Genomic DNA, 25,038 nt, shown 5'->3' on the forward strand with positions numbered 1-25,038 from the left:
TCTTGACTCTGCTATTTCCAGGAATCCGAATGGGGAAGGCCTAGTGGAATGGCCATCTTATGGTCTGCATGAAGAGTATCTCGAATTAAACTTGGAACAAAGGAAATCGGAGAAACTGAGAAACAGCTATGTGGACTTTTGGTTAAAGGTCCTGCCTGAAAAAATGAAAATGATAATTGAAGAAGAGAAAACACACCCGGAGCTGTAAAATGCTGTTTTTTATTTCAGCCAACAAACAACTTCTCCTGGAAATGGCCCATCTTTTGTTATGCTTACAATTTTGCCAATTGTTGGTCTCAGAATATGACTAGATTAAAACTTTAATCCCATCAAATTTTTAATAACAGGCTGGACTTCATTTATTTATTTAAATAAACAAACAAAGTTATAAAATGTATTAATATAACAACAGAGTTGGAAGGGACCTTGGAGGCCTTCTAGTCCAACCCCTGCCCAGGCAGGAAACCCTACACCATCTCAGTCAGATGATTATCCAACATTTTCTTAAAAATTTCCAGCGTTGGAGCATTCACAACTTCTGCAGGCAAGTCGTTCCACTTATTAATTGTTCTAACTGTCAGGAAATTTCTCCTTCGTTCTAAGTTGCTTCTCTCCTTGATTAGTTTCCACCCATTGCTTCTTGTTCTACCCTCAGGTGCTTTGGAGAACAGCCCGACTCCCTCTTCTTTGTGGCAGCCCCTGAGATATTGGAACACAGCTATCATGTCTCCCCAGTCCTTCTTTTTATTAAACTAGACATACCCAGTTCCTGCAACCGTTCTTCATATGTTTTAGCCTCCAGTCCCCTAATCATCTTTGTTGTTCTTCTCTGCACTCTTTCTAGAGTCTCAAAATCTTTTTTACATCGTGGCGACCAAAACTGGATGCAATATTCCAAGTGTGGCCTTACCAAGGCATTTTAAAGTGGTATTAACACTTCACATGATCTTGATTCTATCCCTCTGTTTATGCAGCCCAGAACTGTGTTGGCTTTTTTGGCAGCTGCTGCACACTGCTGGCTCATATCTAAATGGTTATCCACTAGGACTCCAAGATCCCTCTCACAGGTACTACTATTGAGCAAGGTACCACATATACGGTACCTGTGCATTTTGTTTTTTTTGCCTAAATGTAGAACCTTACTTTTTTCACTATTGGTATTGGTCGTCCATCTTACCCTAAGGCAGCGGTTCTCAACCTGTGGGTCGCGATCCCATTGGGGGTTGAATGACGATTTGCCAGGTGTCGCCTAAGACCATCGGAAATATGGGAAGTATACTTGCGAGTCGAAGAATCGCGAATTCGGTTTCAGGCACAATGAATTAAAAAAGAGAGAAATCTTTGCTCTGATGTCTCCCTCTCAAGCCAGCTGCAATCACTCCCAATCGCTAGCCTAACCTGGCTTCAGGCACGATAAACTTAATAGGTGAGGAGTCTCCGCTTTAATGCCTCCGTCCTTAAGGTAATCGCAAGCAGTTCAGATCGCTAGCCAGTACGGCTTCAGGCGCGATAATTTCAAAAAAACAGTTTGCCGCTTTTTCCCCCCTTCTGCGGCTGCTGAGGCGCGCTGAGATCGCTGCCTAAAAAAAAAAAATTACGGTTGGGGTCGTCACATCTTGGGGAATTGTATTAAAGGGGTCACAACACTATAAAGGTTGAGAACCACTGCCCTAAGGTAACTCTGGGAGGCTTACAGTCATAAAAGATATCTACATTTATTTATTTGTTCGTTTGTTATACATTTATTTATTTATACAATTTATTGGCCGCCCATCTTACCATAGGGTAACTCTGGGCAGTTTACAGCTACATCTAAGTTAAAACATTAAAAAGTTAAAATCAAACCTTGAAACCAAAGACAAATGGGAAGGGTGGAGGCCGAGTGGTGGGGAGATGGGCTCTGCTGGGCTGTTCCCCCATTGGGGCCCTAGGCCAACTGGCAGAGCCAGTCTTTAGGGCCTTAGGAAAGGATAGGAGGGTTGGGACCAACTTCATATTTGGGGGGGGGGATATGAGATGTTCCAGAGGGTAGGAGCAACAAAGGAGAAGGACCTCCTGTTGAACCCTTTCAACTGGAATAATCGGTCTGATGGGACCCGCACCATGCCTCCTCTGCCGCATGAGTAGTATGGGCCAATCCCAGTGGGGTGAGATGGTCCCTCAAGTAACCTGGCCCCATGCTATCACCAACACCTTGCACTGCACCCGGAAGTGGAGTGGTAACCCATGCAGCTCGTGGAGAAGTGGTATTACAGGGGCCGTTATTGGAACCCCCAAAACTACTCAACACTGCCATACTCTGTACCAGCTGTATCTTCCGAATGCTCTTCAAGGATAGCCCCATGTAAAGCATGTTACAATAGTCCAGTTGTGAGATGACTAGGAACTGAACAAGGGAATCCTTGCAGGGAATCCTAGTCCAGGAAAGGCCACAACTGGTGCACAATGAAAGTACAAAGGCTCCCCTAGCCGCGACTGCCACCTGTTCCTTGAACAGGAGTCCAGGGGAAACCTCAAGTTGTGGACTGGGTCTTTCTGGGGCAGTGCCACCCCATCCAGAGTCAAAGATACTTGGAGGTCTAGCCGTTCCGAAGCTGATTGGACACTAGTGAGATCTTTTACTAAGACCTACCTAGTGGCAATGAGGGAAGCGAAACATTCTTACGTTTCCACCCTCATTGCATCGGCAGATAACCGCCCGGCCACCTTGTTTCGGGTGACCCGCTCCCTCCTTCATCAGGAGGGGCGGGATGACCCCTTGCAGGGACGTGCTGAGGAGTTTAACGGTTATCTATAAGATAAAATCGTTCAGCTTCGGGATAATTTAGACCAAAATTGCGATGATCCAAGTGGGAGGACGGAGGCACGTCTTGAGAACATTGTTTGGGCTGAGTTTGATCCTGTGACTCCCGATGACATGGACAGGATACTGGAGAGGTTACATGCAACCACATGTTTACTGGACCCATGTCCTTCCTGGCTGGTGCTGGCTACTCAGGAAGTGACACGAGGCTGGCTCCAGGGAATTATAAATGCTTCATTGTTGGAAGGGGTTTTCCCCGCTGCCTTGAAAGAGGCGGTGGTGAGACCCCTCCTCAAGAAGCCTTCCCTGGACCCAGCTATTTTGGGAAATTATCGTCCAGTCTCCAACCTTCGCTTTGTGGTGAAGGTTGTAGAGAGTGTGGTTGCGTGGCAGCTTCCCCAGTACCTGGATGAAGCTGTCTATCTAGACCCGTTCCAGTCCGGCTTCCAGTCCGGTCATAGTATGAAGACAGCTTTGGTCGCGTTGGTAGATGACCTCTGGAGGGCCAGGGATAGGGGTTGTTCCTCTGCCCTGGTCCTATTAGATCTCTCAGCGGCTTTGGATACCATCAACCATGGTATCTTGCTGCACCGGTTGGAGAGCTTGGGAGTGGGAGGCACCGTTTACCGGTGGTTCTCCTCCTATCTCTCCGACCGGTCGCAGACGGTGTTGACAGGGGGGCAGAGGTCGACCGCGAGGCGCCTTACTTGTGGGGTGCCTCAGGGGTCGATTCTCTCGCCCCTCCTGTTCAACATCTACATGAAGCCGCTGGGTGAGGTCATTAGTGGTTTCGGGGTGAGTTACCGTCTGTAAGCTGACGATACGCAGCTGTACTTCTCCACCCTGGACCACCCCAATGAAGCTGTCGAAGTGCTATCCCGGTGTCTGGAAGCTGTACGGGTCTGGATGGGGAGAAACGGACTCAAGCTCAATCCCTCCAAGACGGAGTGGCTGTGGATGCCGGCACCCCAGTAGTCAGCTGCAGCCGCGGCTGACTGTGGGGGGCGAGTTATTGGCCCCAATGGAAAGGGTGCGCAACTTGGGTGTCCTCTTGGATGGGCGGCTGTCGTTTGACGATCATTTGGCGGCCGTCTCCAAGAGGGCTTTTTACCAAGTACGCTTGGTTCGCCAGTTGCGCCCCTTCCTTGACCGGGATGCCTTATGCACGGTCACTCATGCTCTTGTCACTTCCCGTTTGGATTATTGCAATGCTCTCTACATGGGGCTGCCCTTGGTGCACCCGGAGGCTGCAGCTAGTCCAGAATGCAGCTGCGCGGGTAATAGTGGGAGCAACCTGTTGCTCCCATGTAACACCAATCCTGCGCAGTTTGCACTGGCTTCCTGTGGTCTTTCGGGTGCGCTTTAAGATTTTGGTCACCACCTTCAAAGCGCTCCATGGCTTAGGGCCTGGGTACTTACGGGACCGCCTGCTGTTACCCTATGCCTCCCACCGACCCGTACGCTCACACAGAGAGGGCCTTCTCAGGGTGCCATCCGCCAGACAATGTCGGCTGGCGGCCCCCAGGGGTAGGGCCTTCTCTGTAGGAGCTCCTACGCTTTGGAACGAACTTCCCCCTGGTTTACGTCAAGTGCCTGACCTTCGGACTTTTCGCCGTGAGCTGAAAACGCACCTATTTATTCAAGCGGGACTGGCTTAGATGTTTTACTAAATTTTAACTGGGGCTATTTATATTTTAGGGTTTTAAACTGTTTTAAATTTTTGGCCATCTTGTAGTATGTTTTGTTTTAGTCTTGTTTTAATGTATATATTGTGCTTTTTTATTTGGCTGTACACCGCCCTGAGTCCTTCGGGAGAAGGGCGGTATAAAAATTGAATAATAAAAAAAAAAAAGATGACAAATTCCCAGCATACAGAAAAGCATTCAGTTGAAGACTGTTGTCCTCCATCCAGGCCCCAACAACCTCCAGGCACCATGAAAGGATGGCCACAGCATCACTTGGGTGACCAAGAAGAGAAATTGGGTAGAGCTGGGTGCCATCAGCATAGAATATATACCTCAACTTGTGGTGATGGATGAACTCACCCAGCGGTTTCATATAGATGTTGAAATGGAGTGGAGAAAGTACTGAGCCTGAGCTATACCACAGAATAGTGGCCGAGGGGTGAACCTCTTGCTCCCTATCAATTGAGACATGCCACAAAGAAAGCAGCTGAACCAGTGCAGAATTGTGCCACCCCTCCCATCCCCTGCAGCCGGCTCAAAGGACAACATGGTTGATGGTATCGAAAGCTGTTGCTAGGTCAAGAATAGCGAGTCAAGAAGCCTCCATCTTGCTCTCACCACAGATCATTGACAAACATGGACAATGCTGTCTCCACCCCATAACCAGGCCTGAATCCTGAGGGAGAGGGGTCCAGATAATCTGTTTCATAAGGAACCTGCTAAACCGCCATATTTTCCAAAACCATCCCTAAGAATGGGAGGTTGGAAACTGGATGAAAATTGCCCAGTCAGATGGGATCTAATGATGTTTTTTTTAAGGAAGGGGCAGTCCAGAGCTTGCTTAAAAGCATCCAGAAATGTGCCCTTCTCTAGTGGGGTGTTAACCACTATCTGGACCCACCAGCTGGTCACCATCCTGGAGGCCTTTGCCATCTAGGAGGAACAAGGATCAAACTGACAAGTGGTGGCCCGGACAGCATCAAAGGCCCTGTCCACTTCACCAGGCCCAGCTGGAACAAACCGTTCCCAGATTGGACTAGCTCCATTCATGGGGTCCAACTGGGAAGAAATTCAAGTGACTTGGTCCTACATTAAAACATAAATTCAACATTAAACATTAAAACCTGAGGACAGGTGGGGAGGGGGGGGGCAGAATGGGGGGAGGTGGAATCTGTTCTTATTCGATCAACCACCTTCACTGTCCTGTTCCCTCGCTGGGGACAGAGCCAATCTTTAGGCCCTTAAGAAAGGATAGAAGGATTGGGGCGAACTTCACATGAGGGTGGCAGGAGCAACGGAAGAGAAGGTCTGATGGAACTCGAGTGGGGAGGGCCAATCCAGAGGGGTGAGACGGTCCCTCAAGTAACCTGGCTCCATGCCAAGTAACCTGGCTCCATGCCATGAAGGGCTTTAGAGGAGAACACCAACACCCGGAAGCAAACTGGCAGCCAATGCAGCTAGCAGAGCAAGTGGTCCTACGGAGGCCATTCTTGGGAGTTCCTGGAACTGCCCGCGCCACACATACTGTACCAGCTGTAGCCTCCAAATGCTCTTCAAGGGGAGCCCCATGTAGAGTGCAGTACAATAGTCCAACCGTGAGATGACCAGGGACTGAATGAGTGAACGCAGGAAGTCCTGATCCAGGAAAGGCTGCAACTGGCACACAACACAAAGTTGTGCGAAGGCTTTTGTTAGAGTTTGCAGCAATCCAACCAGCACACAAGTAAATAATTCAGCAGGATTCATTTATATAAGAAACTTCTTTATATACAATACCCATGCAGCAGAAGCCAGAACCAGATCTCAGAATCAGAAGTACAGAATCAATAATCAGAGAAGCACTCATATATACACTGATCAGTGAATCTAAGCCACACCCAGGCTCAAAGCTGTCTGGATCACCAAACAGTCCCCATCGGCTGATCTGTTACCATGTCTATTCCAATTCACGAACCCTTATACACTGACATCTTTTGCCGTGTTGTGGGTCAGGGTTAAATATTTGACATTTAACATGATGTAGGATGTTAAGAGGAAAAGGAAAAAAGATGCTGCCATTTTGTCCCAAATATGCTTTTTCAGGAGGCAACTGGACTTTCTTGTTTTTTCTTTTAAGAAGTTTCGCTTCTCATCCTAGAAGCTTCTGTGTAGATAGAATCTCTACAGCAGGGGTGTCAAGAAATTTGTCTGTGCACAAACTAAAGCAGCTTGAAAATGATCCATGATATGACAAGGGAAGCCAAAATAAACACATGCGAAAAAAATATAAATAACAAAGAGTAAAACACAAAAGAATATGTGGATTCATTATAAGTTCTGGCAGAGGTATAGGACAATTTCTTTTGGCATACTCATCATCCTACAGACCAGGCCATAATTTTCTCATGCATTTTTCCCTCTATCCCTTCTCTTTCGTCTCATTAAAAAAGTAATTGCTTTAAAACGTCTTTCAAATTTGCAGGGAAATTAGCAGAGCCAGAGTTTGATATTCTGGGATTTATTCAAAGGCATGGTGGCACGGAAAATTCAGCATGATCTTCTATCCATGAAAAAATGACCCTCCTTGAGGTTTGAGTATGGTAGCAAAAAAATGTTTTCTTAATTTTAAAATTCACCAGTCCTCTTTCAAAGCTGTCTGGCTTTCTGTGTTTAACATGTAAGCATAGGTCAAAATTGTGTTCAAGAATTACAGTGGGGACATCTTCAAATTCATTTCCTCAAAAATCTTTCTGCCTAAGAAAGGAGGAGCTGTAAGAATTGTAAGCTTGGATGCCAAGGACTAGAAACATGGAAGAGCTATAATTTTCATGCCTGATTTGTTATCACAGTAGCAGAATGCTGCATGTTCCGTAACGAAGATAATATGGTCTCCCATTTTCTAAAAACAAAAAACACATAAAAACTCAGAGGTAGCAACCACAAACAAGGTGCTTTTGGTATAAATAGTGGGTTGGTTTTTCTTGACAACCTAGCAAAACCTGAGATGCTCCTTCTCTCACAAGCCAGGATCACAAATGAGATTTAGCTGTTGTCTTATGAATGTTGCCATGCTGGATTAACCCAGAATTCAAAAGAAGATCCTATAAATTTTTAAAATCCTGTTTGCAAACAGACTGCATTGGCCAGCATATAGCTAGCTGGTTGGTGGTAAAACTAGCTGAGTTCATACCTCCTTAGAAGTTTTTCTGGAAGGAGAAAGGAGCCACTTTCAAACTGGAGCCTTCTAAAGCCCAACTCCTTTGCACCCCCAGAAAAGATTCAAGACCAAAAGTGGGCAGTGCCAGACTGAGATGCAGCCACCTTCTGAACCCACTAGAGAAATGCTGAAAAAAAACAGGATGTCCTTAACATCAGCTATCAGTTGATGAGTCCACACAGCCCAGGAAAGAGGGTTCCTAGTCCAATCCAGGTTAAGGAGACCCCCTCACTTCCATGATGGTTAATGGCATTTGGCTCACTCAGCTCAGTTCTGCAGGGCACCCAGAAGCATCAACCATATTGGGGTATTCCCCCTTGCAGGGGTTCTGTAGGGGTCCTCCAAAGGGGACTGAAGGGCTCCCACTAGTGCTGGGTTTGGCTGAGGATGGCCAATCCCGATCCCGATTCCCCCAAGAGGCATTGAAATCATACAATGTAAGCTGTAAAAGGAGCTTTGTGATCCGCTAGTTCAACCTGCCTGCCCAGTGCAGGAACTCCCTGCCGCAAATCACAAAATGGAAGCTATGGAAAGATGTGATGTCAGTGCTGCTCTTTCACCATGCCATGAGCAAAGAAAGCCCCTCATAAAGCATTAGATGCAACATTTAGTGACAGTCATGGATACTAAATAAGCAATCAACATAAATCATACTAGGATACTAAGTAAACAATATAAATCATAAGATACAAGCAACAAAGGTATAGTCATAAGAAGATAAGGAGATGGGTAATAGGGAAGATGAGAATAATGATGATAATACAGCCTTTCTAGATATCTTGACAATGCTGTGGGAATTATTTGTTTAGCAGAGTGATTACATGGGGAGAAAAACTGTCCTTGTGTCTAGTTATTCTGGTGCAGTGCTCTATAGCGTTGTTTTGAGGGTAGGAGTTGAAACAGTTTATGTCCAGGATGTGAGGGATCTGTAAATATTTTCATGGCCCTTTTCTTGATTCGTGCAGTATACAGGTCCTCAATGGAAGGCAGGTTGGTAGCAATTATTTTTTCTGCAGTTCTAACGATCCTCTGAAGTCTGTGTTTTTCTTGTTGGGTTGCAGAACCGAACCAGACAGTTATAGAGGTGCAGATGACAGGCTCAATAATTCCTCTGTAGAACTGAATCAGCAGCTCCTTGGGCTGTTTGAGCTTTCTAAGTTGGCGCAGAAAGAACATTCTTGTTGTCCTTTTTTAATGATGTTTTTGATGTTAGCTGTCGACTTTGGATCTTGCGATATGATAGAACCTAGAAATTTGAAGGTTTCTACTGTTGATACTGTGTTGTCTAGTATTGAGTGGGGCTTCTCCTAAAATCTACTCTCATTTCTACAGTTTTAAGTGTGTTCAGTTCAAAACTGTTCCAGCCGCACCACAAGGCTAGTTGTGCAACCTCCTGTTTGCAAATTCACCATTGTCTCGTCTCAAATGAGACCAATCACTGTTGTATCATCTGTAAACTTCAGTACTTTAACAGAGGGATCCTTTGAGATGCAGTCATTGGTCTAGAGAAGTGGAGAGAGCACACAGCCCTGGGGAAGGGCTGTGCTAATTATACAGGTATCTGATGTGAATCTGCCTAGCTTCACCTGCTGTTTCCTGTATGTTACAAACTTTATGAGCCACTTACAAGTGTAGTCAGGCATAGATAACTGACTTAGTTTAGCTACTAGAATAATATCTGGAATGATTGCATTGAATGCCGAGCTGAAGTCTACAAAAAGGACCCTTGCATAGCTCATTGGAGATTCAAGATGTTGGAGGATGTAGTGCAGAGCCTTATTAACAGCATCATCCACCGATCTATTTGCTCGATAGGCAAATTGCAGGGGTGGTGGTATCTATGAGTGGAGCCTGATGGTTCCGTGAAGAGAGGTTTCCGACCATGCCCGGGGCTGCCTGAGCTGACACTCAGCCTGGAAAAGCAACTGTGGCTTTTGTATGGGATCCCCACTTTCACATACCTGAACCAAAGTCATCCAGAGCAGTGGAGAACCTCAGCTGCATATTGGGGCAAATCTTTCTCCAGCAGCAGCTTCCATGGCAGCCCTTTCACTGGTGGTGTTTGAACAGAGGGCGGCAGAGGCTGTGAGCCGGGCTTGGACCGGATCCCTTCCAAGCTCAGGCTTGGATTGTAAACTGCACTTGAACATTTCACAAACGTGGTCTGGTTCCCAGTGGTCCATTTTGGGGGGAAAATAGCTGAGCAAATTGTGCAGGCCACATCCTGTCCTGATCTGTTTCTTTTCTGGGGGGGGGGGGAAATCCCTTCAATAATGTTCTGTATGAATAACAGCCACAAGACTTTTGATTGCTCAATATTGGAAGAAAGAAGAATTACCTACAATTGAAGAATGGACACTTAAAGTATCAAATCTGGCAGAAATGGCAAAAATCTCTGCTTACTTGAAAGACTATACACAAGAAAAATATATTTTAGAATGGAAAATGTGGATTGACTATATTCAGAATAAGTATCAGATAAAAAAATATCGAATAGCATATGAGTAAATTTAGGAAATATTTTGTATTAGATATATTTCTGAAGGAGAGGGGAATTGAGAGTGTGATTAAGTGTGGAGAGACTAGAGATTATAATTTAGGAATTATTTTAGATTATGATTGTTAGTTTTGATACCCTGCATTTTGTTCTGGAAGTCGGGGTGGGGGTGGGGGGTATGGGGAGGGAATTGGGGGTTGAGGCTAGAGATGGAGTGATGGTTAATGTACAGGGTTAATTGAAGATGTATAAATATAATTAATGTAGGGTCGGGTCTGCCCAGTTACCATTTTAGAACGGTGGAGAGGGAGAAAAGAGAGAGTAGGAGGTAGGAAAGAGGAGAAGAGGAAGGAAGAGGAGTAGAAGAGGGAGAAGGAAGGTGGAGGGTGGAGGGAGGAGAGGATGTAGATAAGAGAAGGAGAGGAAGGTCTGGAAAGTAGAAGAAGGTAGAAGAGGGAAGAGTGTTAAAAAGGGGGGTGGTGACTGGGCAGGCCCGACTAAATGTATATAACTGTACATTGAATGAATTGTTTGACATGATTGTAAAAATAAAACTTTTTTACTAAAAAAATAATGATCTGTATGATGGCCAGCATGTTGGAAAGAAGGACTCGTTGGCTCGATCCTGACAGGCCTCCCGGTGCCTGTTATACCGATAACCAGGTTATTTTCCTGCATTGGGTTGGGATCATCCTTGCATTTCAGAGGGGTCCAAATTTCTCCAGGTGTGATGACTCCCTTGGGCGATTCCCCAGATAGCTCTTTAGATGTCAGCTTGCGGGAGGATGAGCCGATTTTGGCATGTCAGGAACTGAGTTGATTGATGGCCCTGAATGGCCATCTGGGATTTGGCTGAGACACCAGCTGGGAAAAACTTGCAGCTGCAGATGGCCAGCGAAGAGGAGGAGGAACTGCCTTCTGTACAAGAACATGTAGGGCAGAGACTTACAACAGTTCCTTTAGTGACCATGCAAAGGCAAGGTCGTAAAATGGAGCAAAATTCACTTAACAAATGTCTCACTTAACAACAGAAATTTTGGCCTCAATTGTGGTGACAAGTCAAGGACTCCGTTACTGAAGAGGAAAAAGCCTCTCCTCTCCTCTTGATGGGCTGCACCAGAAGAGGCTATTTATCTCATCAGACAGATGGAGGCATTGCTGGGAATGTCCTTGTTTCCTAGCTGTGTTTTCTGGTCAGGATTCCTGCCTCACTCTGGACTGACTCCATGTTTGGAGTTGACCTGTGCCCTGGAAACTCTGGACTTTTCTTGCCTCGTGAGCGCTCTCTCATGTGTGGATTTAAGTCGGCCTGGTGGAGTTATTTTGTTTGAGAAACTTTCAAGTGCTTTGTGGACTCCTTGGCCATTGCTCTGTGGACTAACCTCGGTCTACTCGTGGCTGGACTTCATTGGGACAGTTCCGGGTTTTGGTGAAGGGCCTCTTGTGGCTCAACAGGCTAACGCAGTCTGTTATTAACACAGCTGCCTGAAATTACAATTACTGCAGGTTCGAGTCCCACCAGGCCCAAGGTTGACTCAGCCTTCCATCCTTTATAAGGTAGGTAAAATGAGGACCCAGATTGTTGGGGGGGGGCAATAAGTTGACTTTGTATATAAATATACAAATAGGATGAGACTATTGCCTTACACACTGTAAGCCGCCCTGAGTCTTCGGAGAAGGGCGGGATATAAATTCAAATTAAAAAAAATTGCTGGGGAATATTAATAAACTCACTAAACCAGTTATGCATGGGAGTGAGCAGGGCAGCACAAGGTGCTGGACTTGGGAAAGGGGGGGGGGCGTGATAGCTCAGGCTGTTAAGAAGCCTGTTATTAGAAGCCTGCAATTACTGCAGGTTCAAGCCTTCCATCCTTTATAAGGTAGGTAAAATGAGGACCCAGATTGTTGGGGGGGCAATTAGTTGACTTTGTATATAAATATACAAATAGAATGAGACTATTGCCTTACACACTGTAAGCCGCCCTGAGTCTTCGGAGAAGGGCGGGATATAAATGTAAACAAAAAAAAAAGGCTCCTTGTTTCCACTTCCCATAAAGTTGTACCACGGCCACTCAAGTTGCGAAATCCCAGAAACGTAATTTGGGCAAAGCCCCGGCTTATCAACAGGCAGGCCAGAAAAGGGGGTTCAATAAAGTCAGGGCCGGGTTGTATCAGCCACGATACCGCAAATTCCCCTTTTTCTCCTGACAGAACAAACTATTTCTCGCGAAGGCCAGGCCTGTGGGATCTGTCACCAACTGATGCCGCTGAGCAAATGGCTTTGGCTCCTGCTCAGAGGCTTCAACCGCAGAAGCAAATGGGGAGAGCAGAGTACCCTGCCCTTCCCCCACCCCCAAGCCACACACAATATTTTGCCCAAAGCTGCCACGTTCTTGATAGGGAAAAAAAAAATATGGGAATCCAAATAAATTCCAAATCTCTGAAAAGGAAAAGTATGCATTTCTAGTAAAGGTTTTCTCTCCCTCTCTTTTGTTTTTTGTTTTTTTCCTTTGTTTTGCAAGCAACTTAATGTGAAGAAAGATCCTTTTCCCCACCAAAATTGCTCCGTGCGCTTTTCACCTGCTGACTTGCAATCAACCCTTCCTTCCCATATTTGATGTCACAACAATTACAATCAAATACATTCACTTTATTCCATCCTTGGTCCAAACAGAAAAGCTGAGCACCTGGGCTGAATGAAGAGACGTCCTCCTCAGCTGCTGAAGTCCAGGGAAACTCTTGACTTCTTTTGGGGGGAGGGGAGGGCAATAGGTGAAAGCCAACAGCCCTCCTTCCAATGGCAACTGGAAACCAGAGAAGCGAGCTGATCAGAAAAACAAAAGGAGGCTCGCGTTTTGTCAATGCCGAGGTATCCCCCAAACGGGGGTTCCAATTTGGCTACTTAAAAGTCCACGGGGGGGACTGTCTAGATCCAATGAAGTAGAGTAGGTGGATCACTTCCTGAGATCCATGGAGATGGCATTAGCCGTTGTCTGTCCAAAGATGAAAGTGCCAAGGACAACCATGAATATCCCATAGCCGACCACCATCCACCAGCTGAGGTGAGGAGACAAAAACACAAGTCAGGCCAGGGAGGAGGAGAAGAGCAGGGAGGGGATGATGGGCCAAGCCAAGCACCTCTCTTACCTCACTCCTCCAGCCCCCTGAACTTCGGAAAGCTTGGTGTGGATGAGACAGAGGCCTGGCAAGGGAAAAAAACAGAGCAGCAGAATTTGGGAGCCTATCAACGGTCTCCCAGTGGCCACAGAGATGGGAACGAGTTGAGAGGAAGCCCTTTTCCACTTGTGCTCCATGACCTCCAGCTACACAGGGGGAGTCTCTTAGCCAAGTCAGCCCTGGAGAGGACCGGCCGGCTGCCATGCAGCCATCCGAGGGCCAGATGGGGAATCCCATCCCGTCCCCAGAGAGGGAGAAAACCCCCTGCCTGTCCTCTGCCAGGCTCTTCCTCCCCCTCCCTGGCCTCGTCTTCTGCTCCAGGGAACCTGAGGTGCCTCTTCAGGGGCAGCCGTGGCTGCCTTTCTCGCCAAGTCTGTCCCCAAAGCCAGAGTTGAGTTGAAGGGGCTGCAGCCTGGACCAGCAGGCCATCCAAGCCCTGCTGGCATGGAGAAGGTTGCCGCCCTGCCGTGCAGAACCCCAAGATGGCCGGCCTTCCTCCTGTCAGCCAGGAAGCCTTTTCCCTACCTGGGAAGACAAAGATGAAGCAGGCGGCCAGCCCCCCGATGACCGAGATGACTCTGCCGATGTCCGGAATGAACAAGGCCAGGAGGAGGGTGAGAAGGAACCAGGAGAAGGTCTGCAATAGCCGTCGGTGTCTCTCCCGAGTCACGTCTTCGTCCATGCTTTCCCCTTTGTAGCGCAACCAGAGACCTTCCAGGACAGTTCTAGGAGGAAGATCTCGGAAGGGTCAGCAGGCGCCCCTTCCCACATCCTCCAGCCAGCCAGCCGGCCGGCCAGCCTGCTCACCTGCCACAGAAGTGTAAGATTGGGTAAGAAGTCAAGACAGAGAGAATGATGAAGGCCCGCGCGAAGGCGACTGGGATGTCATCCGAGGGGTAGGAGAGCAGCACGTCCTGCTGCACACTCTCACCGAAGGTCAGGAAGCCACAGACCCCTAGCAGAGACAGAGGAAGGCTGTGGCAACACCAGGCAGGGCTTCTGCCAGGGCCTCGGCCAAAGCAGAAGCAACTGGACAGAGCGAGCAGCTGGGTTTGAGGATCCGCTCCCTACCTGTGCCCATGTAGACAAAGAGGGCGATGACCATGGCTGCTGTCACAACGACTCCCCAGGACCTTACCTGCGGGCACTTCATGCTGTTGAAGATGGGCACACTGCTGACATGGCACTACAAAAGGGGAGGGAAAGGCTCGGTGGCCGTCCTGGATGGGGGGGGGGGGCAACAGGGACCACGCCCCCATCCCCAGCCAGAACTCCGGCATCTGCTGCACCAGGTCCCCAAGTCCTTCATCCATTTAGGGAACAGGCAGTATGGGAACTGAAGATGTCCACTGCAGACGGACATTCATTTCAGTTCTGCTTTGGAAACACCTAAATTCACAACTAGGAATCCAAGATGGGGTAGTTACTACCTACATTTCATTCCAGTAGCTGAGAATAATGTCAACTGCCATCGCCCTTTTCAACTTAGCCTAGCAGCTATTCCTCGCCAGTGTCAAACATGAATCTCCTTGAAACCTCCGAATTTCATTGCAGCCTTTTCCACAGTCGCTGGAGAACTTTCTGACTGGGAAACCCACTGCCGTCCCTTGGGCGGTTCTCCCTCCAAATCTCACAAGTGAAACCCTAGAAGCCCAAAACTGACCGAGGAGCTCCTCCGTGACTTCTAGGCAAGCTCAGGCAGACACCCTTGGGAAGCGTAACAGGCCGTCTCCCCCGAGAATCCTGTTGTCCCCAGAACCTGCCCCCCCTCCACCACTTTGAGCTTCCCAGGGGAATGCAGGCACCAAAGCCAGAGGGGGCTTCTCAAGGGAAGGCTCTGCTGCTCCCTGACACGGGCTGGGCTGGGGGGAGGTCTGCCCAGAGGAGTGCCATGATCGAGTCTGACATGGCAGGGGGTTGCCCCCCAGCTGCAGAACTCAGAGTTTGGATCAAGGCCCACTTGGCATGTGTTGTCTCTGGGCGCATCTTTGCCAAGATCTTGCTAGGAAGCAGCTGCTTTCCCTCCCCTTCCAGGTGCAGAAGCAACCTGGAAGAAGGACGACCCTGGAAGAAGGACGACCCTAGAAGGCCACCCTCCCCTCCAAGAGCCTGATCCGTCTTGCATTGCCTCCCAGGCAGGAACCTGCCCCAGCACCATTTTACTTGCTCCACAATGCCCAGCAAGGCGGCGATCATCTGAATTGCTCCGAGACTGGCACAGCTAATTTGGCCGCATGATTTCTATGTCTATGACCCCCTTCACAGGGCTGGACACTGTAGGGAGAGGTACCTGGACTGCCTCCCCAGGACAGCTGTACAATGGGAGACTGTTGTTCGAGATGTAAGCCAACCCACGGTCGGGTGGGGGGGGGGGAGAGAGAGGCTTGTGGGGGAGACTTAAACACCCCCTCCCCATCCAAAGTCCATCCTCTCAGTGCTCACCCTGAGGATGGGCAGACGGTGCTGAGTATAGCCAGGAATCTGAGATCCTGCCATTGGATGGAGCACATGGCCACTTTACAAGTCCTTTTTTGTCAGGAGAGAAGCTCTTCTCTGCCACAGGTGGCCTCTGCCTTTTTTCCCAGGCTGCCACCCTGAATCCTTCCTTCCTTCCTTCAGGCCACCCTGCGCCCACTCAGGACCTCCAATTGCTCATTGGTTTCAGACGGAACCACATCACTTTTTCTCCGTCCTAAATCACTGCTCAGGAAGTGGTCAGCTCAGGTGGGAGCCACAGCCCAAGAAGAACCCCTCTTCCTCCAGAAGCCATAAGGCATCCCTCACAGGCAGAAACCTCTCCGTGAGAATGGCCATTTCCTCTCCGTGCTCAGCTGGGAAATGTCTCTGACACAAAACGGCCCTTTGACGCCTCCCATCACTCACTTCTGGCCCTTCGGAAAACCACCGATCCAAAAAGCTTTAAAAGTGGTGGTGTAGCTGCAAAAGACACTCGTTCAGCTGCTATACTCAGCGCGTCACACCACTAATTTGCAATCTTGGGAACACAAAAAATCCAGTCCAATTTGGAGGATGACTGAAAAGCCACTCCAGTTATCTGTGCGCCCAACCAATCCGGAACCCATTTCCGACAGCCTTTGTTTGATACCCAGGAAAGACACAGAGGAGCTAACAGGTGCCTCAAGACCCTGAGTAGCAGACACCCCGCCCCCACCAAGGATCTTCTGAAGGGAGAGATTCCTTCAACCCACCGGCAAAAGCTGGGGGGGTGGGAGGAGAGGGCAGCTCAGTAACTGGAAGGGCCGAAGCTACCCCATCTAGAGCTCTCAAGGAGGGAAAAGGTTTCTGCCCCGTGGAGGCACCAACGGCTCCCTCAGCAAAGTCTCTCTTGGCAAAGCAGAGGGCAGACAGCAGAGCTGCTTGAACATTACCTGGAAACCAAAGCATATGGTGGGCATGGCGTTGAAGACAGACACCCAGGAAGAAGGGCTGCGGGGAGGAAGAGGAGCTGCATTAGCTACGGCTGGATCCTTCCCCCCACAAGCGCATCAGAAGGGAGTGCAGAAGATGGCCCAGCCAAGCCCCCCCCCCCAACTGTGGTTCTCCTCTGCTCTTATACGGGGATGAAACTCCGGGGCCAAAGGAGGCCCCCTTTCCAAGGCAGAAGAGCAGCTGCAGCTGCAAGGAAGAAGAGAGCCAGTTACTGCTGCTAACACGAGTGGGGGAGGGGGTTATCAGGCCAACCCCAACAATGCATAATAACTGACACTGTCATGTAAAAGACAGCCAGGTTTTTCTTCTGCTTTTGTTGTGCAATACAAAGACTGAGATGGCAGAAAACGGGGGAGTGGGGAGGTCATGCCTTTATTTTTACGCCAGCCCTCAGCAGTCTCTGCCTCCCTGGGCACAGCCAGCGTTCACGTACCTGGCTGTGATTCCCTCTGGGGAGATCCCTTGATCAGGCCAAAAATACTTTATAATGACGACAATTGTGACGTACCAGGTCCCGATCACACTCAAGCAGCTGAAAGAGAGCAAAATTTAGGGATGTGGAGATCAACAAGATACATTTCATATATACTTTATTTCAACACCAACATTTTCAAAAATGTATACTATGATCAGAAACAGGATATTCTATCGATTGAAATAATGAATTAAAGAAAGCTTGGGATATGGATCCACGCAGGAGATCACTTGGTAAAGGTTATGAAAACTGGGTTGATTGACTTCAGCTTCAGCCCAAGAAGATTATACTTTGTTGGCACCCGATTCCTGTTTGATTGGCATAAATATATCAAAATTATTCTTCTAAATGTTCGAGAGGTTGTCAAAGCAAAAAGGTCAGTTCTTTCCTTTGTGACGGTCACGCAATAAAAATTATATTCTTTGCGTGTAAAATCTTTGGGGAGAGAAGCGCTTCTATTAATCCAAGAACTGCATGCTCCCCAAAGCCAGCTTTACTGAATCTATTGACAGGACTAAACCATAAGCTAAAACATACAGAGAGCATTCTTTATTCATCAGCTAAAATAATTGCCCAACATTGGAAAACTCAAACTAACTTAAGAGAGTTGTGAATTAACTAGGTCTGTCATGATGAACGTATGGCCCGCGTGCCGGAAGTGGCACACAGAGCCATCTCTGCAGGCATGCCAGCCATCACCTGTTGCTCTTCCGGGTTCTGGCGCACACATGGATGCCGGCCAGCTGGTCTATGCATGCATGCGTGCCAGAAACCGGAAGACCAGGTGACCAGCACGCATGCCGGAAACCGGAAGGTTAGCCTCCTGGCGCGCACATGCAGGCTGGGGAACTGCTCTTCTGGTTTCCGGTGCTCTCCCGCAAGCGTGTGTGCACGCTCAGTGCCGAAAAGGTTTGCCAACACTGAACTAGGTTCTTTAACTGCTACATTACAAAAAAAAAATCACAAAGTTAAAATTAATGAGACATCAGAGACAGGAATCACTTTTATCAAATTTGGACAGATCTTATAGTTTTATTTCAGTGGCAACAGATTATACTCTGCTATAATTGAGACGGATGGCAAATGTTTATGACAGTACCTGCCTAGGCCCACTGCAGTAGGTCTCTTCTGCATATCTATTTTTTCTTTCTTTCTTTTTTATGTGTCTTGGATTTATGTTAATACACTTGCCTGGTATTATTTATTAAATTTAATAAAACATCTTTAAAATAATACCACTTCTTTATGCAACTTCTCTCATCTTTAAGTTCATTCACTTACTTGTATCCCATCTTTTTTTTTTTTTTTTAGGGACGCGGTGGCTCAGGGGCTAGGACATTGAGCTTGTCGATCGAAAGGTCGGCAGCTCAGCGGTTCGAATCCCTAGTGCTGCCGTGTAACGGGGTGAGCTCCCGTTACTTGTCCCAGCTTCTGCCAACCTAGCAGTTTCGAAAGCACGTAAAAATGCAAGTAGAAAAAATAGGGACCACCTTTGGTGGGAAGGTAACAGCGTTCCGTGCGCCTTTGGCGTTGAGTCACGCCGGCCACATGACCACGGAGACGTCTTTGGACAGCGCTGGCTCTTCGGCTTTGAAACGGAGATGAGCAGCGCCCCCTAGAGTCGGGAACGACTAGCACATACAGTATGTGCCAGGGGAACCTTTACCTTTATCCCATCTTTATTACTTTTATAATTAACTCAAGTTGATGGACATATCCAACACATCTTCCTCCTCCTCTTTGTCCAACAACTCCTGTGAGGTGGGTTGGACTAAGAGAAAACCCGGCTAGTTTTCACGACTATGGCAGGACTAGAACCCAGTCTCCCCCTTTCTAGCCCAGTGCCTTAACCACTAGACCAAATTGGCTTAACTTATACGTTAAACATGATTTTACGATAGCACAGGGAAAGGTGCTCTAAAAACCCAGTTGGCGGAAGGGATGGAGAACAAGAAGCCTGTGGAAAGCATTGAGGGGGAACACATAGGATTTTCCTTCCTGGGATCCAGACTTTTGCTGCTGCTTGGTTAAAACAGCCTCCCCCAATTTGGTGTTGTCCTATAAAACAGAACTGAAAGCAAGTTTGTGGGTGGGGATGGAGAGAAAGGGGTGAAGACAGGCAACCTCCAAGCCAAAGGCAAGCACAGCAGCAGCAGGCAGATGGAAAACCAGAATTCTTGGACTGACACAGCTGCGAAGGGGCAGGAAAAAAAGCCCCTTTTGGTGGGGATATGGATACCAGCAGCAGCCCCCCTCGCTCTCCCCAACTGGCAGGTACCTGGCATATTTCTGGAAGCCAATTTCTTTGGGGATGGACAGTGGAAGGATGAAGAGAATGGCGGTGAGGCTGATTGTGCATTTGCGATCCGTGAACCAGCAGCTCCTCCCTTCTCCAGCGCAGCTCTTTATCAGCACTGGAATTACTTCCGGAAACACAGAAAGAGAGAGTTGGCAGCCAAGGGCCCAATCCATCAAATAAGTCCTTATTAGCAGAACGAGTCTGACGAGACAAGTGTTTGTGCCAACACCAGGGGACTGCAGGATGGCAATGCTCCCTTAGAGAAACCGTGGACAAATCTGAATTGTGGAAGACGAGAGGTGCTGAGGGGTTGGGTGAAAAATGGGGGTCGGCCTGCTTGATTACGTCTGGAGCTCAAAGTGGGCTGCGCCAAAAAAAGACGTCACCCAAGATGGGACCTGGGAGAAGTCTAGGGAATACACCCCACGGCACCCACTGCCACACTCACTCTTGTCCTGCTGATCCCCGATGATAATGAGGAAGGCAATGCAGGTGCCAAAGGTATAGACCACGATGGCCACCTCACATAGCACGCCCAGGACTCGGCCACAAACAGCCCACACCACTTCCTGGTAGGTGCGTTCGTTACTGGCCTGGGAGCAGTAGGCCAGGATGACCAGTCCACCAATAATGAAGAGCAGCAGCCCCTGCAAGGGAGGCAAAGAAGGGCAGCATTAGCTGGGAGGGAGGGGCACCCAGGCAGAACAGCCCTTGCAAGGCGCGCACACACACAGAGTCATAGTGGCACAGTGGTTAAAATGAAGTACTTCAGGCTACTTCTTGCTGACTGCTGGCAGTTTGAATCTCATCAGGCTCAAGGCTGACTCAGCCTTCCATCCTTCCGAGGTGGGTAAAATGAGAAGCCAGATTGTTGGGGGAAAGTTGCTGACTCTGTAATCCGCTTAGAGAGGGATGGAAAGCACCAGGAAGTGGTATATAAGTATTATTGCTATTGCAGCAAAGGGGGGGGGGGGGCAGGCAACCCACACACCACAGGACGAGCTCTCTGGCCTATGAGTGGGTGCTGCCTAGAGGCTCTCAGGCCAGGCCCTTTGTGACCTCAAAGAGCATTAATGGAGGCACTTGCCCTTCTGGTGCTTGTGCCCGGCTTACAGAGCCATCCTTCTCTTGCTCCTCAGGAACACCCAGGCCCAGCAAGGGAAGGCAGCAGAAGGCTCTTTGCGGGTCCCAGGTTTGCTCTGCTCCCCAGGTTTGGCCTCTGGAGGGCAGCCCGAGTGGCCAACGGTTGTTGGGGCCACCGGGGAGCCTGCTGGGTCTGCCTGGCAAAGACAGGGATGGTGCAACAGGAGCCCCCTCCCCAAGGGCAAGTCTCTTTTGAGGTGCACCCGTCGGCCCCAAGGAAGAGAAGCCCCTCCAAAGAGCCCAACCCAGCCCATAATGCTTGTTCGGAAGCAAGAAGGACCCTTCACCATCTGCATGGCGATTCCAGCCGCCACTCCGCCGGCCATCTGGAAGGCCGCTGGGAAGTTGAGCAAGCCTGCACCAAGTGCGGCATTCACGACGATGAAGATGGCGCCCAGCATGGAGGTGGTGGCGGCAGGCTGGGGCTCCTCGGCGCTGGGGCTCTGCAGCAGCCTGGCCCGCTCGCCTGCGTCGGCGCTCCACTCCCAGTCGCCATAGTCCCTGTTGATGCCCACGTGGCTCTGAGTCATCTTCTCCTGGCGGCAAAGTCCGGCTGGATCCCCGGAGCGAAGTCGCACATCCCTTGGGACGGACGAGGCGGGTGTCCTGCAGGGCAGCAGCACTTCTGGGGAGAAAAGCCGGGCACCATCAGCCACCCCCCATCCTCGGCCCTCTCAGCTTCTCAGACCCCCAGACCCCCCCACAACCCCCCCCCACCACAAGTGGGGGGATCAGCTCTCAGGCATCAACCGCAGGCGGGGAAGCCGGCAAGCAGAGGGCACCAGAGGGGCTTGGGGAGGGCGGGAGGAGCCCACCGCCCCGGGATGCCCTTCCCGGGCGCTGCAGGCCCAGCCAAGCCCTACAGCCGGACGGGAGACCCCCACCCGCCCCGGTCCCGAGCAAGGCATCGCCCGGGAGGCCGGAAAGAGGCCGGTCTGCCTGCGCAGCTCTCGGGACGGGCCCGCAACCGGCGGCTCGGCGGGGGCATCGGCGGGTCGCAGCCCCCGACTTCCCCCGGCCCCCCCGTTCCCCCACCCCCCCGCGCCCGCCAGCCCCGCCTCTCACCGCGCCGCAGCCCCCAGGGAGGGCAAGCCCCGCCCGCGGGTGGGCCCCGAGTGCGGATCCGGCTCAAGACCCCCGGGCGACGCGGCCGGACCTCCCAGAACGGGCCGAAGTCCGGGACCCGCCCCGGGGGCCGCCCAAGCGCGTCCCCGGCCGCCCGAGCACGCGCACCCGCAGCCCACGCGGCGCCCTCCCAGCCGGCTCTGGGCCGCGACCCCCCGCCTGGGGGCTTCGGTGCGCTCGGGACGCCGGGAAAAGGAGCCCGCCCCCTCCTCTTTCGCCGCCCCCCGCCCGCCCGCCCCCTTGGGGTGGCCTGGATGATCTCCGCGACCCCTTCCTGCCCTTCAGCTCCGACCGACTGAGATTTTATTTTATTTATTTATTTATTTTGTCACAACAATATATAGGAAGAAGAAAAGAAAAGAAAAACCAATAGGACAGGAACGGTAGGCACGTTTTGTGCGCTTATGCACGCCCCTTATGGTCCTCTTAGGAATGGGGTGAGGTCAATAGTAGAAAGTTTTTGGTTAAAGCTTTTAGGATTATGGGAAGAGACCACAGAGTCAGGTAAAGTATTCCAAGCACTGATGATTCTGTTACAGAAGTCATATTTTCTGCAATCTAGATTAAGGCGGTTGACATTAAGTTTAAATCTATTAGTTGCTCTAGTATTATTGCAATTAAAGCTGAAGTAGTCTTTGACAGGAAGGACATTACAATAGATGATTCTGTGAGTTAAACTTAGGTCTTGTCGGAGGCGACGGAGTTCCAAGTTTTCTAAGCCTAGGATTTCGAGTCTGGTGGGATAAGGTATTTTATTGTTTTCAGAGGAGTGGAGAACTCTTCTTGTAAAATATTTCTAGACTCGTTCAATTGTATTGATGTCAGAGATGTGGTGAGGGTTCCAAACAGGCGAGCTGTATTCTAGAATTGGTCTAGCAAATGTTTTATATGCTCTGGTTAGTAGTGTGGTGTTTTTGGAAAGATGAAGCCCCGTTTGGGAAGGAGACCCCGCCGCCTGCTTCAGCCCCTCACCCCACCCCGTAGACGGAGGCCCATCCCGAGGGAGGCAGTCATGGGCCCCCCGCACGTTGCGTGGACCTGGGAAATTGGGGCAATTTATTAACAAATTAACAGAGTTGGAAGGGACCTTGTAGGTCATCTAGTCCAGCCCACCCCCAAGCAGGAGACCCTACACCATTTCTGTAAAATGGCTGTCCAGTCTCTTCCATCATTGTATTAAATTTGTAGCCTATGTTTGTCATTAAGTGTTGTAACTGTTGTACCTTGATGAAGGTATCTTTTATGTACACTGAGAGCATATGCACCAAGACAAATTCCTTGTGTGTCCAATCACACTTGGCCAATAAAAAATTCTATTCTATTCTATTCTATTCTATTCTATTCTATTCTATTCTATTCTATTCTATTCTATTCTATTCTATTCTATTCTTCTTGAAAGCTTCCAGTAATGCAGCTCCCACAACTTCCAAAGGCACCTTCTGTTCCGCTGGTTGATTGTTCTCACTGTCAGAAAATTTATCCTCATTTCTAGGTTGAATCTCTCCTTGGTCACTTTCCATCCATTATTCCTTGTCTGGCCTTCAGGTGCTTTGAAAAATAGCTTGAACCCCTCCTCTCTGTGGCAGCCCCTCAAATATTGGAAGATGCTATCCTGTCTCCCCTGGTCCTTCTCTTCACTAGACAAGCCAGGCCCAGTTCCTGCAACCGTTCTTCATATGTTTTAGCCTCCAGTCCCCTCATCATCCTGGTTGCTCTTCTCTGCACTCTTTCTACAGCCTCAATATCTTTTTTATAGTGTGGTGACCAAAACTGGATGCAGTACTCTAGGTGTGGTCTTACTAGGGCTTTATAGAGTGGTATTAGTACCTCACTTGATCTTTATTATATCCTTCTGTTAACGCAGTTAAGGATTGCATTGGCTTTTTTGGTTGCCACTGCACATTGTTGGCTCATATTTAGCTGGTTGTCCACTAAAACTCCAAGATTCCTCTCAGTTATTGCTGTTAAGCTTGGTTCCTCCCAGTCTATATGTGAACTTTTGGTTTTTCTTGCCTAAGTGTATGACTTTACTTTTCTCTACATTGAATTTCATTTTGTTAGACAGGGCCCAGTGTTCAAGTCTGTCAAGATCCATCTGGATCTTGAGCCTATCTTCTAGGGCAGTGATGGCTAACCTATTTGCCATTGCGTGTCAGGAGGGAGTTGGGATGGAAGAGGCGAGCGCGCATGCCCACACCCATAATTCTATGCGCCCCGCCCCTGCACATGTGCACACGACCCCCCCCCCACTCCCCGTGCTCCTGACATGCGATGGCCTGGTAGGTCTGTTTTTCTTCGTCACCTGGATCCAGAGCCTTTCTAGAAGTCTGGGGAGGGCGAAAACGGCCTCCCCCACCCCCGGAGGTTGAAAACGGCGGGACCATTTTTTGCTGTCCCCAGCCTCCAGGGCTTCTCTAGGAGTCTGTGGAGAGCAAAAATTACCTTCCCCAACCCCCTGGAGGTCCTCCAGATGCCAGAAACGGCCTGTTTGCCAACTTCCGGTGGGACCAAATGCAGTGTGCGCACACGCGCAGCATACATCCGAAGGAGCCATGGGAAGGGAGTAAGTTGAACAGCATGCCCGGAGGAGGGGGATCAGCCGTGGCGCGCAACTGTCGGAGCTTTTTAAAAACTTTTTAAAAAGCGTTTTTTTTACTACCTATTTGGGCAAAATAGGTAGTAAAAAAAGGCTTTTTAAAGGTAAAAAAAAAGACCAACGATCACAGTTGAGGCGCACAATCGTCAGACCCTTTTTTTACTACCTATTTGCCCAAATAGGTAGTAAAAAATGCTTTTAAAAGTAAAAAAAAAGGCTCTGACGATCACGCAGCTCAGCTGTGATCATCAGAGCCTTTTTTACCTTTTAAAACCATTTTTTACAACCTATTCTTACCATTTGAACAGGAAAAGTGAAGCAGTCAGAAAGAAGCGGGCGATTGGGTGGGCATGGGCGGGGGGCCCAGGGATTTTTGCTACTGGTTCTCTGAACCACCCGCTGCCAACGCTACTGGATCGGCCAATCCGGACCAAACTGGGAGCATTTCACCTCTGCCCTGGAGGCTTGGGGACAGCAAAAAACAGGCCTTCCGGTCCCACCAGAAGTCGGCCTCTGGAAGTGGGGTATGGGGAAGGCCGTTTTCGCCCTCCCCAGACTCCTAGAGAGGCTCTGAAGCCAGGTGAGAGAAAAA

The 25,038-nt window shown here is 49.3% G+C and overlaps 2 protein-coding genes across 4 annotated transcripts in view; one reads left to right on the plus strand and one right to left on the minus strand.

Moving 5' to 3' along the window:
* The window catches only part of LOC131183986 (fatty acyl-CoA hydrolase precursor, medium chain-like), a 30,149-nt gene extending 29,835 nt beyond the window's left edge, over positions 1–314 (plus strand). For all 3 annotated transcript variants that reach the window (XM_058154825.1, XM_058154826.1, XM_058154827.1), the window contains exon 13: positions 22–314. In XM_058154825.1, the coding sequence (XP_058010808.1) occupies positions 22–208 (187 nt within the window). In that variant the 3' untranslated portion in view covers positions 209–314. The remainder of the gene's footprint in view (positions 1–21) is intronic.
* A 12,496-nt stretch (positions 315–12,810) lies between these two features.
* SLC38A7 (solute carrier family 38 member 7) lies at positions 12,811–22,028 on the minus strand. The gene is made up of 11 exons (XM_058155278.1): positions 21,791–22,028; positions 21,013–21,350; positions 20,031–20,229; positions 19,562–19,706; positions 17,242–17,340; positions 16,748–16,805; positions 14,430–14,544; positions 14,166–14,313; positions 13,884–14,083; positions 13,329–13,383; positions 12,811–13,238 (listed from the first exon to the last, which is right to left on the minus strand). The coding sequence occupies exons 2-11, from the start codon at positions 21,253–21,255 to the stop codon at positions 13,136–13,138; spliced, it is 1,365 nt and encodes a 454-aa protein (XP_058011261.1). The 5' UTR covers positions 21,256–21,350; positions 21,791–22,028; the 3' UTR covers positions 12,811–13,135.
* Positions 22,029–25,038: the final 3,010 nt, after the last annotated feature.

Source organism: Ahaetulla prasina, chromosome 12 (assembly GCF_028640845.1).
Source record: "Ahaetulla prasina isolate Xishuangbanna chromosome 12, ASM2864084v1, whole genome shotgun sequence".
NCBI lineage: Eukaryota > Metazoa > Chordata > Lepidosauria > Squamata > Colubridae > Ahaetulla > Ahaetulla prasina.